Below are 18,133 nucleotides of genomic sequence, written 5' to 3' on the forward strand. Positions count from 1 at the left end.
AGGTGGGTGTCAGTCTCTTTTCCCAGGTAACAAGTGACAGGACAAGAGGAAATGGCCTCAAGTTGGGCCAGGGGAGGTTAGATTGGATATCAGGAAAAATTTCTTCACCGAAAGGGTTATCAAGCATTGGAACAGGCTGTCCAGGGAAGGGGTTGAGTCCCCATCCCTGGAGGGATTTAAAAGACACATAGATGTGGTGCTTAGGGACATGGTTTAGTGGTGGACTTGGCAGTGCCAGTGGATTAATGGTTGGACTCCATGATCTTAAAGGTCTTTTCCAGCCTGAATGATTCTATGATTCTAAGTTTGTCAGTATCCTGGAAGAAAACACAAAGTTAATTTGCATTATATTTGTGGGCAACACAAAGTCTGGGCAAGTCACAAGTAATGAAAAGAGGCAAGTTAGTGGTGGAGTTGTGATCACATGTAAGCTGGGCAAGACAACAAGGAGTTGTGTGAATGTCTTAAAAGGGGGCACCTGGTCGCAGAGCAGGCAGGAGGGCTGGCAGGGGGTGTGCAGTGGCCTGGGAGCTGTTGCAGGAGCTAGGGCTCTTATGGCAGTTCACCCAGCACGGAACCCCAGCTGGGCACGGTGGCCAGAAAGTAAATGCGGTACTTGGACGCAAACATGGAAGTCCTGAGCAGGGGCAGGGAGGGTGCTGCTCCAGTCAGCGCAGGAGTGCTGTGGCCGGTGCTGCGCAGGAATGTTGCTGATAAGTTGGAGGCAGTTCAGGGAGAACTAAGAGACGGGAAGGCAGCAAAATGTACTGTACAGTAAAATGAGAAGCTCCGTGTGTAAGATAAACACTGGATTTCTTTTTTTTCCTTGTTGGAGGTACGCTGTAGTTTAACCAGGAGTTCACTGAAGGAAGCACAGTGGCCTGCCGTGCGCAGGAGGTCAGACTGCGCCATCACAGGGTCTCTCTCACTCCATAATGGAGGAGTCTCCATGAGGGAGGAGTGGGAAAGGAAAAGCCATTGTCTCTTCAGAGGCAGGTGTCTGCATCTTTTCCTACTGAAGCCTTGGGGGTTGTGGGTGTTTGAACTCCAGGTGCCCTGTCGTCTAGGCTTCCCAAACAGGTGGGTTTTCTGACTGAGACCATCTGCCCCGTAGCCAGCATCCACCTCTCCTGCGCCAGCGCAGGCCCCACAGCTAACTGGCTCTGGGGCAGCACCCATCTCTTCTTGTTTTTTAACTCTTCCCCCCGCCCCAGCTGCTGCTTTTTCCCTTCTGCGCTGCTTTACTGCAGACTTTTCAGGGAAGACTTTTACTTCTCCTCTGGGAAGGGCAGGCAGCCTCTGCCTGCAGCACTGGCTGGTGCACGGGGACAGGACTGGAGAGCTTCTCTCTCGTTCCGCAGAGCGCAGACCAGGGGCTCAGCCTGCCAAAGTAATGAGCCCCTCCTTGCCCTTAATATGGCTTTCCTTCTGACTGGCTGTGGTAATTCTGAGAGAAAATGTGTCTTGTTTTGGGCATCTTGTTAAAAGTGAGTGTCTTTGCATGTTGTGCTTGCACGGAGGCTTTGCTTTCAGAGCACTATATGAATATTAACTAGTGCTTCCTTGATACAGGCTTGATAAAGGTCTTTCAGGCTGCACATTGGCATGTGAGAAGTTGGGCTGGAAAAATTAATCATTTGTTCCCTGGCACAAAGAGGAGCCACAGAGGCTGGGAATAGCCTCTCTTCTTGCTGTAAACAGGGCAGAAATGCAGACCAGACTTCCATGGCGCTCAGTCCCGTACAAGCACGTGTGGAATAAGAAAATTCCCATCTTCAGGGGTTTGTGACCTTAGAACATGAATTTCGGGATGCCCAGAGCCAAGTCACGATGGGGATGTGCTCTTCCACCAGCTCCCCTGACAGAAGGGGACTGATCAGCGGCTGAGGCCCCTCCGTTGGGCACTGCGAGTATGTAGCATAGCAGAGCGTGCCATCGGGCAGCAGACATGGAAAGGGGGATCACAGGGGACTTTGAGGGAGCAGCTGTGAAGTCTGTCCGATCTGGTATGGTGCCTGAGAGCAGCCAGTTTGCATGCCTTGGAGGAAGTCTTAAGACGAATGCAATGAAGAGACAAGCAGCACTCTGCTTTAGTCCTTGTCTCAAGCTGGGATGCTCTGAAGCTTAGTGGCCCTTCCAAAAATCTTAATATTAATTAAACTAGTTCTGAATTACTATCACTTGCTTTATCGATATTTTCTCTTCAGCGCCATCCCATGATGGGGGGAGGAGGGAAGTGTTATCGTTTTGGAGCTTGCTGTCCTTAGACATCATTAAGTGGTTCCTGGCTCTTGCATTGAGCTGAGGGAGAAGCATTTTCACTACAGCAGCTTGCATGCCAGAAGGGTGGTGGTAGCTCAGCTCCGGTCATTGCAAGGGACAGGAAGATCGAGAGCATGACTTGTGCAGTTTTGGTGGAGTCTGGCAGAGTGCTGTAGGCACTTACCTGTTTGTCAGAGGTGTCTGGAGCACACGGGAAGCTCCATCTGCAGGGGTGTAGTACACCCTGCTCTGTTCCCAGATGGAGACTGGCATGTGTTATATTCGTAGACGGATCCTGGTTCATGCCATGACCTGCATTCCTCTTTCTTGTAATCCTGTCTCCAAAGACCTTCTCTGAGGTAGTGGTGCTCTGTGTTTCCATAAACACATCCCACCTATCAGTCTTAAATTCCATGCGCAACATTTTTAATGGGCGTTGTGGAGCATACTTCAGATTCCCCATGCCTCACGTTGCTCCGTGGTGTCTTACACTCTTCACCTGACCTGCAACTGAACTGCTTTTCCCTCCCCAGCGTGGGAAGGGGTTTCCACCTACATGTGCACATAGGTGCCGTGGCACATGATGCTGATTCTTGATGCCAGGAGGGAGCCTTCTCTGCTGGCTGTGTCCTGGCCTGGGGGAGGAAGGCTGTGGTTCCTGGAGGAGGAATGTTGTGATTTCCTAGCCGCTCATTTTTTCTCCTCCCTTCTTTCATTCTTTTTTCAGAACATGAGTGAAAACTTGAAGGACTGTTTGATCCAGACCCAGGCTTCCTTAGGGGAGATGGTGACGATTAAAAACAGAGGCCTGCTCTCCGCGCCGGGACCAGGAGTATGGACAGCCTTGGTACGCGGCTGAGCTTCGGTCCGATGTACTCTAACCCCCTTCTTTCCACCTCCCCCCCAGCTTAAAGTTGGTTTTTGAGGGATACACTTGAACTTCTCAAAGTATTAAAACCCTCCCTTGTGAGATGTGATGGGGTGGTCACCTAGTCACATGCTAGGCACATGTCTGCTGTGTATGCTAGTTCGCATCATGCCTTGCAGTGCTGGCAGGCATCGAGCGTGATGCCATGCCTTTGAGCAGCATGTTTTCCGGGCTGTAGCAGAGCGGCACTGCCTCTCTCCTGGCGGGAGTCCCCTCTGCCACTCTCCTGCCCGGTGTGGGACGTGCCAGGTGTGTGCCTTGCGTGGAGGTGCTCTAGCTGAAGGACACTACCTTGCTTTAGCCTTTAAGCCATCTCAGGTACCAGCTTTTGGCAGGTTGGATGGCAAGTTGAATCATTTCTCTGATGCAGGTGTGGGGACTAAGAGAGTTGGGACTAAGAGAGTTGGTCAGGCACTGTTGGCCTCTGCTTCTCGCCGTGTGCAGTCCCAACGTTCTTGGTAGGTTAATGTCATCTCCTGTTTTTTACTCCCAGCTCTGGAAGGTCTGACCCACAGTCCATGGAGGTGGAGCCCAAGAAGCTGAAAGGGAAACGGGATTTGATCATGACCAAGAGCTTTCAGCAAGTGGATTTCTGGTGTAAGTGTCTTGTGAGTGAGGGAAAAGCAATGCCACCACTTGTATAGACTTTGGTCTTTCCTAGTCGATGCTCTGCAGGTTTGGGGTGGGAAGCAGAGAATTAAAAAGCCTGGGACAAATATGCATGCTCTTCTGAAAAGACCAGCACATTTGATAGGGAAGCTGTTGCACAAAAGCAGCTTGTCCATCGTGGGGCTATGCAGCGGTAGGGAGGTAGGTGGAAAGTGTGCTGGAAACATGAAAATGCGCATGGGAAAACCCCAAGAGTCTGCAAAACCCAAAGGCTTGGATTCAGAACCTGCGAAGGGAGTGTGGTGCAGATGACAAGTCTCCCCCCATATTCTGGGAAGAAAACTGGTGCCAGTTATGTTGGCATACATACAAAATATCAAATTGTAGGCCTGAGTCCCCTTCTGGCCACAGGGCAAGTGCCTGGGGATGCTGTCTCTCTCCCAAGCGCAGAATGAAGGCTCTATGATGAGGGTATTTGTTTTCAGGGGTTGTTTGTTTTAGTTCCTCTCTAGTGTGTGGGGAATCAAACTTCAGCTTTGAGGATGTTGCTGCTAACCAGGGATGTGCAAGGAGCCTCCAGCCTCCGTCTGTAGAGAGTGATGGGGCCCTTTTCCTGTGCCTGTAGCTGTCAGTGGCGAATCTGTGTAGGGCACCAGGGCTCACACAAGCGCAGGTGTTGGTTCGGGCAGGCGTGTGGGGTTGGGTTGGAGCCCTTGTGAGAGACGTCTGGTGAAACAAGTGAGCAGCTGGTGAAGCGCCTGCGTGTGTGGGGCTGGGCTTTGGGAAGGGGCTCAGCCAGGCTGGGGGGGAGGATGGGGAGCTGGGGTGTGCTGTGCATTCTATGAGCTGCGTGAGCCTGCACAGGCATCACATCTGCCCAACCTAATCCCTGCTCCCCTCGTGCCTGCAGTCTGTGAGTCCTGCCAGGAGTTACTTCGTGGATGAGTGCCCGAACCATGGTCCCCCGGTGTTCGTGTCTGACACCCCAGTGCCTGTTGGCATCCCTGACCGGGCAGCACTGACCATCCCGCCTGGAATGGAGGTGGTGAAAGAGCCCAATGGGGAGAACGACGTGCGCTGTATGAATGAGGTGATCCCCAAAGGTCACATCTTTGGGCCGTACGAGGGGCAGATCTCTAGCCAGGACAAGTCTGCAGGATTCTTCTCGTGGCTGGTGAGTGACGTGTCTCCCCAACAAACTGACGCCCCAGTCATGCAGCTCAGAGCTGGGGGAGTTGCGGGCCTGTGGAGCCAGACGTTAGCTATCTTCCCCCTTCTCTGAAGATCTTCCACTGACTCACGTGGGCAGTAGGTGAACATTGACCTGCCATATTATTAGCAGCTTAAGGGTATAGGTACGTGAAAGGAGACCAGATGCCATGGCACCTGAGTTCAGTTGACAGCTGTAGGAAGCAGAGCTTGCTTCTTCTCTCCCCCTTGCCATGTTCTTCAATCCCCACTCAAGCTCTAGGGCTCCCTCCAGTACCCTGTCTCTGCTTCTGGTCATCATTTTGAGGATAGAGGAAGAGTTGTATCTAGAAATTGCTAGAGCGCTCTCATGGGCCTGCAGCACTCCTTCCCAGCCCACTTGAGCAGAGCAGGTGGCCCAAGAGGCCAGGAAAGAGGAGATCCAGTCCCTCAAGAACTGATCTACATGCAGACTCCAGCACCAACCCTATTTTTTTTCCCCTAGTACTACAGGCCTTCGTTAGCATATGAGATAGAGGTGTCACCAGATCGACAGATATTAATTATTGTGAGAAATGAGACGTAGGACTTGAGTTATAGGTGGGAAAAAAATTGAGAGTGCTCACGCTTTTATGTCTGTAAAATAAATGTGTGCCTCAGCCCTGTTCTGAAAGGGAAGTTAATCTTTTATATCCTAGGACTGTTAACAATTTTGTCAGCTGCATCTGTAGTTCTGTGTTACAGATATTTGTACATAGGAAAATGCCTCTTAGCCAGTTCAGAGTAGCCTCCACACACATATCCAGAGCAGCAGCCTGTAGTACTAGGAGAGCTGAGATCATGGCGCTAGAGTTTCATGTCCTGACTTAAGGCTGGAACTGAAGCAGTGATTTGAGAGTCATAGACCCTTTTCCTGTCTGGACCAGCTAGTTGATGTGCTGCATCTGTCCTCTTGTTATGCAGATTGTTGATAAGAACAACCGCTACAAATCCATCGATGGGACAGATGAAACCAAAGCAAACTGGATGAGGTGAGTCCAGTTCTCTTCTGCCTTCCCTTTTGGGGCTCTGTCTTCTAGAGAGAGGCCATCAAACACTCCTTGTTGTTTTGTGTGACAGAAAACCAAACCAAAATGCCACAACCCCTTCTGTAAAGGGTGTGCTTGTGCTCTCTCAAGTCTTTATTGTGGTGAGAATCCTTTGGAGTTAGATTCAATGAAAGGGACTAAAACAAGGATGTGTGTATGGAGGATGGCTATCTTCTGGAATGAGGACAAATGATAAAGATGATACTATTTATCCACCCTTACAAACGCTGACAGGTCTCACTTCATTATATTTTTTTTTTTTTACTTTATGTTCAAATATTTGCAAAATTCTTTGCATTATTCCCAAGATAGCATTTGATTCTGTTTGAGGTTTTTTGTCCTTTCCCATTTGACAGACATTGAAAGAGGTGCTTTTTTGTTTTCTTTCTGAGTTTCACTTGAAACAATTGTCTGTGGTGGCTGTCATTGGTAGTGTCAGCTTTATTGTGTTAGGAGAAACACGAAGTGAGTTGCTGCAGCTCCAAATGCAGAAATCACGTGTGTGCTTGCACTCCCTCTGCCGGCCCTGGGACTCGACAGAGCAGAACCCAAACACCAGTCAGTGCTGAGCCTGGAGTGGGGCTGCCTCTGGTTTGTTACCTGCAGCAGTAAGGGAACATGTTTAACCGTGATGCAGTGCTTCAAGTGTTGGCATATATCTGCAAAATATAGGTCACTTGTTCAGCCTCCTGAGGCAGAGGCAAAGCACTGAAGTGCCTCGTGCATATGGTGAGTCACCAGAATGGGGCATTGCTGCATACTGACGCCCATCCCACATTTGGATCAGTCCTGCTTTCAGGGTTGAATTTTGGAAGCAGTTGTTGTCAAGAAGCTGTTTCATACAAGAGTAAAGCAGTGTGGGAATTAGCTGCTTTGTTGGTTTGGATGTCTAGGATTTTCAGTTGTCACTAAGGGAGAGGGAGCGTGAAGTACAGGTAGATGTAAGACTGACCTAGCTGGTCAATGTGGTTGCACCACTTTTGCACAATTTGAGTCTCCACATGGATAGCAGCTGTTCTGACACTTATGTTCATCAAGTTCAGCAAAGGGTCTTATTTTTCTGTAAGAATTCCAGCTGTACAGTTGCTCACTACCAGATGAGAGAAAACCGCTAGACCTGGGCTGAGGCTGGAGTTTGTCACTCAGAAAGAAGCAATGGTACAGTGGTACATTATAGTTAGGGGGATGTGTATCTTGAAGTAAAGAATGCAAAATTCAAAATCAGAGTGAGTTTTTTCTGCTTAGATCTGGATCTTTATGTGATCTGGATGACAGTGAAGTTGGGGGGAAAACACAGTCTTGGAAAGCAAAAATCCTATGCTGAACCTCTTCTTCCCTACTGCATGAACGTAAGCTTGCTGTCTGGGTTTACATGGGCACTACTCATGGTCCCAGCACCAAAGAACAGAATGTTCTTGTCTATTTGCCGTGGTTAAGTCTCAAGGTGAGTGTAGTCTGGGCCATTTTGTACAGCCTTGAAAGGCAAGGAGGTTATGCTTTTGTGGAAAGGTGATGTTTGCAACTCTTCTGGGGAAGGGTGTTTCAAAGGACCTGTGCAGGCTATACCAGTCTTACTGATCTTTCTGGTTTTGCTCTTGAAAACTGCTTCTAATAGCAGTATTACATGGAGTCTGACTGATAGTTCAAGCAGAGATAGTGGTCCTCAAAAAGCCATTGTTTTGATAGCAGCTTTCAAACAGAGGTGCACTCAGTATCTTGTGCTAGGACATTACCTGTCACAGAGATTACCCACAGAAACCATACTACCAGGACGCTGTAGACAGCGCTCTTTTTGTTTTTCAGATGGTGCTCTTTGCCATCACTCACAGATGGAGTGCTTTGCAAAGCAGATCTACTCACCCTCTGGGTAGGTGGGTATGGCATGGGGAGTGCAGCTTGGGCTGACTCCTCTCTCTTCTTGTAGATCTGGCTATTGTTCTTGTTGCTTGACTACCACATCTGGGTCCATTTTCATGTTCCCATAAGGACAATGTATACACTGAAGCATTTGCTGGTTTAATTTCAAGTAACTGTTTACCCAGGGCAGTGGATGACAGGGAGGAAGGAGTACGAAGCGTAGCAGATGGCATGGCAATGGTAACATTGCCCTTTCCCTCTTCAGTCAGTCAGTTGAGACAAACTGATGGTGGGAGCACGTTCTCCTAAGCTGGATGCTGGCGCGAGACTAATGCACCCTTCATCTCTGTCTAGAGTAAAGCGCTGTTGTTTCCAATACTTTATGAAACTCCATGGCTTTGACCTGCAGGGATGTGTGCAAACCTCTTCCTCTGTTTTTATTTTTTCTGGGGACTCAGGGTGACCGATTAACATGGATTGCAGCAAATCTCAAGCGAAATTGGCGCTTTCTTGGACACAAACCATAAACTGCTGTTGATGGGAGTTCTTGGGGCTTCTGAAGGATTGCACAGAACCAGCCGTTGTTCCTGGTTACTTCTGAGGAAATTCTGTTATTTAGTTGTTGGGACCCTCTAAAAAAAAAAAAAAAAAACGATCTGACCAAAAAATGAAAGTAATTAAGAAAGTCCAGGAAACATCCCTCTGTGCATGTATCACTTGGCCCAGACTGAGCTGCGGGATAGGAAGCACCAGCAAACTGGTGATGCGTAACTGAATTGTTGGAGTGAAGTGCCTCATGTGTGGGGTTTCCAGGCTGGTTTGGGCATTCTTACATGTGACTACCTGAGTTCTCAGGTTTTTGGCACAGTTCAAATTCATCCTTTCCCTCAGCCCATGTGAAAAGGCTGGTGCAAGACTTCCTCACTTCTTTCTCCTTTGCCTTTCTCTCTGCCCCCTCTTCCCTCTGAACATAGTAACAAAGAGGTCATGGGGAGCAAGACTGTTCTGTAGGTCTTCCTGTATCTCCTTGTAATGGAGATGTCTGCAATTTGATCTTCATATAATAATAGAGCTTGGAAGGGAGCTCTGGTCAGGTGCTGCAATGGCCTGCTCGAAGCATCACCAACTTAGATCAGTAGATCTTTTAAGTACTGAACTGCTGTTTTGACTTTACAGGACCTTTTAAAAATAAAAATTTTTAAAAAGTCAGGGTTACTGTGTCTGCATGTGTGTTCAGGGGGAGTAAAAGCCACCGGCCTATGCACAAGTCATTTTGTTGAACTTCATAAACCAGTCTCTGTTACCTTGCAGCAAGTGGAGCAATGTTCTTACCCGTTACAGACTGCAATTCATACAGAGCAAAGGGATCCTAAAGTACTGCAGGACTGTGATCCCTATAAAAAAACTACTTCAGAGCCCTAGCAAAAGTTATGTGCTTGTTTCTTAGAGGCCAAGAGAAGTGGAGTTGGTTGCTGTCTTTGTGGGGGGATCATTAGGCGCCCACGTTTGCATAGTTTACATCATCATATGTGTTTTTTAAAGAAATAGCTGTACTCTCTTGCACTTTCAGATTGACCTGGGCTGAGGTGTGAATTCACAGCCTCACAGCTGGGGCTCCTCTGGAGCTTGATAAAAACCCACACAGCATCCCAGAGAGGTACCTGCAAATATCAGTGACTGCTCCTAGGGACATCCTGCACGCTAGAGGAAATGCATGATGGGGAAAAGGATCTCTCTGACAGTAATACTGTCTGCATTTTCATAAGGAGGAGGTAACGTGCCTGCGGGGAACCTAACATTAATTGAATTTGTGATTAAAACTGTCCAGAACTCATTACTCTCTGCGTGGCTGAGTTTGCTATTGGAATACTTAAGTATCTTAAATAGTTCTGACCCAAGTCATGCTGTGAGCAAATGAGTGGAAACCCTGAAATCTGAATATCCAGATCTACCACAGGTTGTCGAAAGTGCACTGTCTAGGAAGAGCAAAAAGGGCTGTAATTCCCCATTGTTGCAGCTCTGCTGGTGACAGCAGACATGGGCTCATCAGAGAAGAGGGGGCGCAGGTTTCCTGACCCTGTCAACGGCTCTGAGCTTTTCCGCAAACTCACCCCTACCCAGGAGCACTTTGCAAAATACTGTTACTCCTTTTCACCAGAGCAGCTTGTCAGTGGAGGTTTGTTTCCACCACATGGAGGCACTGATAATACTGTGCAGTCATGGGTACCTGTGGAGAATGTACATGAAGCCCAGTTTTCTGAATGTGATAAAAATAAAACCGTTAAATGTTCCCTTGCTCAATGTTCCACGTAGCCTTTTTTCCCTCCTTCCAGTGTTCAGCTGGGAGAACTCCTTTTTCCTTTTAAGTTTAGTTTGTTTTTTTCCCATGAGGTCAGTGTAGCAAGTGCTTTGCTGGCTCTCCATTTCATTACCATCTTCCCTAAACACTCCTTCTACCCCCCCATAAATGAATCTCCACCAAAACAATATCTCAAGGATGCACTTAGTTTGTCCCAGTGAAATGCATCTGCGCACTTAGCTCCCAGCTCTTCCTGTATGTGGCCTGGATTTGAGCAGCATTTCCTGTTGGTTTTCCAGCCTTAACCAAGGTTAATGGCTTCTGACACTTTGCCCGATGGAGGGCAGCAGCATCAGTGAGATTCATTAAACAGCAGTGTAACAGCGCTAATGAGAAACTTAGAGTGACCCTTGTCGGATGTCATTTTGCCTTTCTGTAGGTTTTTCTTAGTCTGCAGCCCACAAGCACCTTTCACACAAGTGCATCCCAAACCACCTATCTTCTGCTGGGCCACAGCAGTGCTGAAAGGCACCCATCTTTGAGGGGGTGCCAACAGGGCCATCACAAACATGAGACAAGTGGGAAGAATGCTGAGGCCTTGCTTATACCAACTTTCTGGAAAGTACTTTGGGGTGGCTAAAGTCTTCCTGTGAGAGACAGAGCATTCAGGCAAGATGTTAGGATTAAATGTAATTTTTTGAAAGACGAGGGTCTGAGCTATCCCAGCCGTAGTTTATTCCCCTAACATTGCAAAGATACTAACAATAGGTCCCAAATTAAATGAAACTAAAGATGAAAGCATCTTTGATAGCATCTTTGATTTCATTTAATTTGGGACCCTAAGCAGAAAGAAAACTAACACATAGGGAAGCAAATAGGTTTTCCTTCCCATAGTGTCACTTTAGAGTTACAGTAGTTAGGTGTCCTAACCATTAAGATGTCTTATTTTTTGTATGTTACATCTTAATATCCCTTTTAAAAATTAATTTTCTAGGCTTGTAGTGGCAGCTTTTTGGGGCAATTTATATTTACACTGAAGTCTTCTACCTCAGATGGGTGTTGTGTTCTCCACCATAACTCCATGCTGATGTAGATTTCTGAGAACTTCCTTTTAAAATATTAAGAACTATATGACCCGAGCACCAAAAAGGTTGACCTTTTTCAAAAAAGTACCCAAAATCCCTGCTTTTAATTGTTTGAAGATGTGTAAAAGCAGTGTTTTGCAATGTGTAGCACTAGAAATAACCATTTTGGCATCTTAATTCGCTCTGCTATAATCCAAATCAAGGCATACCTGTTTACCCAGCAATTCTGCTCCTCCATGGCCTCTGATCTCTTCTGTGCTGTTCTGCATGCTTATACACAGGTGTCTATTGCCCAGGCAGTGGATTATTCTCTGTCCGCAATCCCACCTGTTTATGTGCAAAACTGCATGTTCACACAGTCTGTTTTCTCCTTCCCTGTTGAATAAATCTGATGCCTTCTTTTTTTTCCCCCAATAAAAAGCCATAGTTAGGACTAATGTTTTGTTTATTTTTAAAGTTTCCTTCAACTATGGCTGGAAAAATTAACGCCCTCCCCCTTTGGACAAAACTGCTTGTTCTCAGGATGGCTGCCTCTTCTTCTCAATGGGCTGAGGCTACGAGTTGTTTGAAGCACCAGAAACTGGGTGCAGGCTCCTGTCAGCGGCAGTAACAGCAAAGCCTAGCCAGGAAAAACAAGTGGGTGGCCTCATTCCTTTTGAGAACAATGGTAACGGCAACCATTTCTGGGTGAAAGAAGAGCTTGCTGTGAAGCAGATGGATGTGCAGTACCCCTGGGCTGAAGAAAAGACTTTCTTAGGAAAAGCAAGTTGCAGAAATTGCCTGCGAGTCTAGTCGAAATCTCCCTCCCCTGAAAAAAATCCAATCCGATGTAGCCTCTGCATGACATCCTGCAAGTTTTAACAGAAAGGGTGGTGTAAAAGTTTCTGTTGCATGTTGTGCCAGGCAGAACAATATGTTTTAGGCCTCTACATTTTCTTAAGAACCCATTTTTGAGCAATGTCACCTTAGAAGCTAATTCATCAACATGATTGCGAGTTCTCACACTTTTTTCTGTGCCCGAACTGTGGCGAGTGATGGGAGGCTGTACTGAAATGCTCATACGTAAGTCAGGGAGGGCATTAGACGAAGTGTAAAATTTCATTTTAACTGTAAGCTGAGAAGGCTCCTTCACACTAGTGTCGCCTGGTGTTTTTTTTCTGAAGCTTGAAAATTGCTTCTTAAAAACAAAATGGCTGCCTTTTCCTGGTGCGATTGAGGAAAACTGAGAGGTTGTTGTGGGTGGGGGGAGCTGGATCCCGCCGAACTCCTCTGCCCCAGTGCTGCACTGGCCAAGTGGTTGGATGCAGGGGGATGCTTTGTGCTGATTTCCTTTTACCCAATTGTGCTTTGTGGGATGTTCAACCCAAGGAACATGGCTGAACGAAAGAGGAAGCCCAAGTTTTCCAAGGAAGAACTGGACATTCTGGTTACTGAGGTGACCCGAAACGAAGCCATGCTGTTTGGGAGGGAGACAATGCGTCTATCCCATGCAGACAGGGACAAGAATCTGGGAAAGCATAGCCAGGCAGATCACATCAGTCAGCCAGGTCCCCAGGTCTGTAAAAGACATTAAACACAGATGGGACGACATGAAGAGAAGGACCAAGGACAAACTGGCATTCATGCAGAGGTCCCTCTCCAGCCCCGGCAGTGGGGGGCGGCCCTCGGCCATCGTCCTGACCGCCCACGAGAGAGCCATCGAGTCGACGCTGCATTCGTCACGCCAGATGCACGGCTTCCGGAGAGCGGATCTGGACGTGGTTGACAGCCCATCAACAAGCTGTAAGTATCATTGCCTTAACACCTCTTTTGTCTTATGCTTGCATATCTCAGTTTGACACCAGAAGTGTTGTGTGTTTTGTGAGATGCTAGGTTGCCCGTCAAGCCAGGTCCTACTGCTGTGTTTGGTTTCAAGACCAGCCTGCTCTGGTGATCATGGGGTGTTGAGATGGATTGAGGGAAAGCTGTTTCCAAGTTAAGATCATCTTTATTTGTTTATCTAGTCCTTTTCCATACTGTCTTCTAAGGGTAGGACGTTGTTCAGATTTCACTTTCGTAATGGGTCATAAGTCTGAACTAATCCTACAAGTGAGGGAACATCTATAGTTGAAGTGCAACTACCTCCAGTCTGTGAAAAAGTGTTTGTAAAGGATTAGGAGTTCTTCGTTATTGCATGCAGCCCAATGGAAGAGCAGTGCTGTCAAGCTGAGAATCATGTGCCAGTCACTAAGGATCATCTTCCAAGAGGGATGTTGCGGGGGCTCAGTGATTCACTGGTGTTATTGTCTGAGGCCAGGCCACTGATGATTTCTCACTAGGGTCTCTGAAGGCTCAGCACAAGTGATGTTGAAAAAGGTTAGATGCTAATGACTCCCTTCTTCACTGCTTTTTAAGAAAGTATTGGCCCTGCTTTCGAAGTTAATCTTCTTGCACCACAGTTCTCAGACACCTTCCAGTGCTGAACCACAAGTTCCTTTTTTCAGCTTCTTTTCCCAGTTGATACATACGGTTTTCTTGTGTGGAGGTGCAGCTTCTTGGTCTGTGAGCTTTTAGGGATACAAAGGAGAGAAAGAGGTGATAACTTCTTGGGAAGTCAGCCAACTAACACTTCATCGTTGGCACTGTCCTACCGAATTAGGTCTTATCTCATACCTGAAGTAATGCTGTTAGTGGGAAAGCAAGGACAAAAATCTTCAAGAACTGACAAAATGGGACTTGGTAATTCTTTGCATCTATCTTGGAAGCCAGTTGCACCATTCAGAGGTAAAATGAATACAGCTTGTGCAAGGAGATAGTTGCAACAAGTGAAGTATCGTCTCTTCTTACTCTTGATGTGCCTGTACCCATGAGCTGGCACATCACTACATATTTATCAGACTAATGAGAGCTTTCCCATGGTGTTTTGCTTTCATTTTGGTTTTGCATCAAGTATGCTTGCCCAATTAATATGGGATCCTGTTGCTGCTACGCCTGACTGCCTGGTTATCTTAGTGATCCCAAGCCACATAGTGGCTTTGCAGGACAGACTTTGTGAGCAGCAAATACTATGTCTATCCTTTTCTTAGTGTGAAGGATGTAAGAAATGACATGGGAGCAGGGTTTTGGCATGAAGAACCGGATATGTCAGGGTGTTCTGAGACTGGACCAAAGGCCAGGAGCCTTTGTCTCTCCAAAATGTTGAAGTGTTCTAGCTACTTATGGTTTTGGGGAAGGAGAGTCATTGCTACTGTCTGAAATGAATTTATATTCTAGTAATGAACAATGCTGTGTACAGGATACCATGGCAGCTTGGATTCCTCCTTGGTTGACTGGGTTCGCCCACTCTTCAGGCCTCTTATGGCCTAAGCTTGTTACCCAGATGTTAACATTGCCAGCACATTACATGTTGAGTTACACATCAGGAGCTACAGGGCTTATCTCAATTGCAGACTGAGGGGAGGGGAAAAAACATTTTTCCATGTGCTTTGAGATACCATGAAACAGCAGTCAGAGCTGTGAGGCATTTCACATTAATAATTCATGCTTCCTCTTCTGTTTAAGCTGATGAAGATGAAGACATGCCAGGCACTTCTCGAGAACACCACTTCTCATCGCTGCAGAGGGCCGGTGCAGGAGTCAGCCAGCTCTCCGGGCCCTCCTTCCTCCACACTTCCTCCTCATCAGAGCACTCGGAAGCTACCAGCCAAAGGCAGGAACTGCACCGTCCATCCCCGTGCACCACCTCGTCCTGCAGAACCCCGCACCCTCACACAAGGAGCCCGCCCCTCTCCAGCTTCGATCGCCAGCTTCTCCGTTCCCACATGCAGCAAACAGACCTGTTCAGGCAGTTCTGCCAGGAGCTCGTGACTATTCACAGAGACATGGCAGACAGCATGCATGTCATCAGTCAGAGAATGGCTGACCTCACCAGCCAGGTTGGCCAGATGTGCCAGACCCTATCGGAAATCCGTGATGGGGTCCAGGCTTTCCATAGGATACAGGATCCTAGTGTCATGAAGGGGGCTCTTCTGCAAGCAACTTGCTCAGAACAGCCCCCTGAGCCCAGTGCAGAGTCTAAGCAAAATCCCCCAAAACAGTCTCCTCGTGCACGGACTACCAGGTCACGAAAGAGAAAACACCATTTTTAGTCTACTTCATATAAAGTAAAGAAGGGTACCTCTTCCTGAGCTGCTGCATGCTCACGTGGCCTCTCCATGTGTATCAGTACTCTGTGGGGAAGGTCAACAGCCACCCCAACCCATCCATCCCCCTGCTAGCTAACAGAGCAGTATGAATTATGGCAGTTTAATAGTAGGGCTGGCCCTCTGCAATGGCAAAGAGGAATCTGAAATCTTACAGAGCTTGGGATGTAGGAAATCTTTCTGTTCTTAGAGATTAGGAGTTTTCGCTGGCTTCCCCATGCTTTGAATGCTCTATAAGCTAAGAGATGCAATGGGAATCATTATCTTGATTTCTTCTCGTGCCTGTGAAACATTATTTACTGAGACAATGTACTACAGAACTCCCTTTGCAATCAACCCACAAGTTTACCCTACTACTCCCTTCCCATCATCTTCCTGCAAATTAGTATATGCACTGTGCAGAGATACATCCTTACGGCTCTGAAGACTCTTATTGCTCATTATTTTTATGTTGCGTTCAGCAATAATGGGCAATCCAAGGCTTACTGTGACTTACGCACAGGTTTGTGGAGAAGGGTGTGAAAGCAGAGCTTGTGCAAGGAAGGGAAGAAGGCACAATGCTGAAGACAGGTCTGAGCACTGTGTGGTTTTAGACTGCTGAGAAGGGCTGCTATGGTATGTGTCTGGATCCTGCGGTACCACATGCACTTATATCAAAGAGTTTAATCTTTGTCTGCTCCAGTCTGAAACCCCTAACTACCCTTCACAATTGCAGTTGAAATACAATTATTTCATAATATGACAACATTTAAATAGAATTGTATCATATTATTTTCTTGCATGTTATAATCTTCAATTTTGAACCACCTCACCCTCTTCAAAGTGTGAGAGACTGCACAGAAACGAGGAAGGATAGAGGGCCTGCTTCTGACCTCGGGAACCATTTGGTTTTGTATCACTGTAATTCTGTCGACTTCAGTACAGTTACTTTGCACTTACTGAGTGTCATTTAAGGTGGGATCTGTACTGCGTTCTCCTGTTGTGAAAAGTTTACAATCTAAATTCACAGTTATATAGGTTAAGATTTTAGACATGTTGGTTTTATACTGCTTTCTTTTCCTGTACAGATGCAAGAAAGAACTGTGTTACTACATTTGAATTGCTTTAGTGCTGCATGAGGTTCCCATGCAAAACCCTGATTCTGAAACTAGGCTTTAGTAGTGTCACCTCAGGTGGTGATAATATATGTGACAGCTTTTTTACATGTCTGCCTTCTCCTTGATTTGCACATCTGCACCTACCATGCTGCCCCCATCTCTGGAAAAATCTGGACAATTACCATGATATGCTTCAGCAGGGAAAAGGGCCAAGGTGTTATCCACACAGTGTTAGCACACCGCTGCTCTCCGGGTTGTCCTATTGTATGTGGAGGTGGTTTGCAGGAAACTATTCAAGTTAATATGAATGCACATCCTCATGCCATGACTTGGCCAAAGAGTTGTATAAACTTCAGTGAAGATTGATCATAGGCAGTGCAGTATAGCGGAGGGATGTCTCGTTTTATGTGATCTTGAAGGATCTTCCTTAATCTGTCTGGCCTGTCCTTTGAAAGTATAGTGCACTGGCTTCTCTTCTGCGAAGTTCACTGTTGTGTCAGGCATGCCTGACGTGCTTTTCCTTTTTTAATTGTTCTGTAATTCTAATTCAAGTAATTTATTTTTAGTGGTGTGGTAAAAGGCCCTTGCTCAAGGAAGTAGAGGTCTGGCAAGGAGAAAAACCTCCTTTCTGAGGAATGACCCACACTGGTTTCATGCAGAGGACATTCCTCATAGCACTGGTGCTAGACCAGGGTGGTACTTGCTCACCTTCCTCTGAGGATGTCATTTTACTTCTGTTGTAACATTTGTATTCTGCAAAAGTCACAGTCTCTCTTCAGTTGAAGGGAAGATTGGGAAATCTGGTAGAAGTGAATCTAATTTATGAATCACAGAGAACTGAAAAAATGGTGATATGTTTTAAAGGCTTTCTGAGTCAATATAGTGCTGCTACTATATATTAGAAGTAGTGTTTTATATTTTTATAATATTGGGTCCCTGCTGATGTTCTCCATGGATATACTGATAAGATTAGCTCCTCTGATGTTGTCCGGGGGGATCCCTTCCAGGAACTCTCAGGTCTGCAGAGAGGAGACTCCCACAGGTGCTGGGCGCTGGAGGGAGTTGGCATTGTCACTGCCATCAGTTTGCCCACACAGACGTGTTTAGAGAGAGAACCCCGTTGTCCTGGCTCCTGCCACAGGATGCGCAGCTTTCAGTACAAACCCCCAAAAGCTGGGCTCTGGTCAGGAGAAGGGACCTTGTACTATAAACTGCCTGTTATCTCCCCCAGTTTCCTCTGTGGACTATTACAGATTGACCCCGATCTGGGGACATTCTCTCCTGCTCTGTGTAGACCTCTCAGTGGAGTGGCTTTTCTGTACTGGCTCGCAAGGGATACTTCCTACTGCACCCATCATGTTAACTGGCTGTTGAAGTAAGTGCCCATGTCAAAGCAAACTGCTGTGCTCAACCCCAGTATCTCCATGTCTTGTATATGCTGCAAGAATTCTCTCTTTAAAAGTATTTTTGTTAAGAATGCAATAAATATATAACAATTTTAACAGAGCTGCTGTTGAGTCATTTGTTTCTCTCATCTAA

At 46.8% G+C, this 18,133-nt stretch overlaps 1 protein-coding gene across 1 annotated transcript in view; it reads left to right on the plus strand.

Annotated features, from left to right (window-relative positions):
- The window catches only part of PRDM11 (PR/SET domain 11), a 45,793-nt gene that overhangs the window by 15,111 nt on the left and 12,549 nt on the right, over positions 1-18,133 (plus strand). Inside the window, 6 exon segments of the mRNA XM_068398377.1 lie at positions 2,990-3,057; positions 3,059-3,109; positions 3,684-3,787; positions 4,710-4,729; positions 4,731-4,973; positions 5,951-6,018. Coding sequence (XP_068254478.1) covers positions 2,993-3,057; positions 3,059-3,109; positions 3,684-3,787; positions 4,710-4,729; positions 4,731-4,973; positions 5,951-6,018 — 551 coding nt within the window. The 5' untranslated portion in view covers positions 2,990-2,992.

This window comes from Nyctibius grandis, chromosome 4 (genome assembly GCF_013368605.1).
Source record: "Nyctibius grandis isolate bNycGra1 chromosome 4, bNycGra1.pri, whole genome shotgun sequence".
NCBI classification, from domain to species: Eukaryota; Metazoa; Chordata; class Aves; order Nyctibiiformes; family Nyctibiidae; genus Nyctibius; species Nyctibius grandis.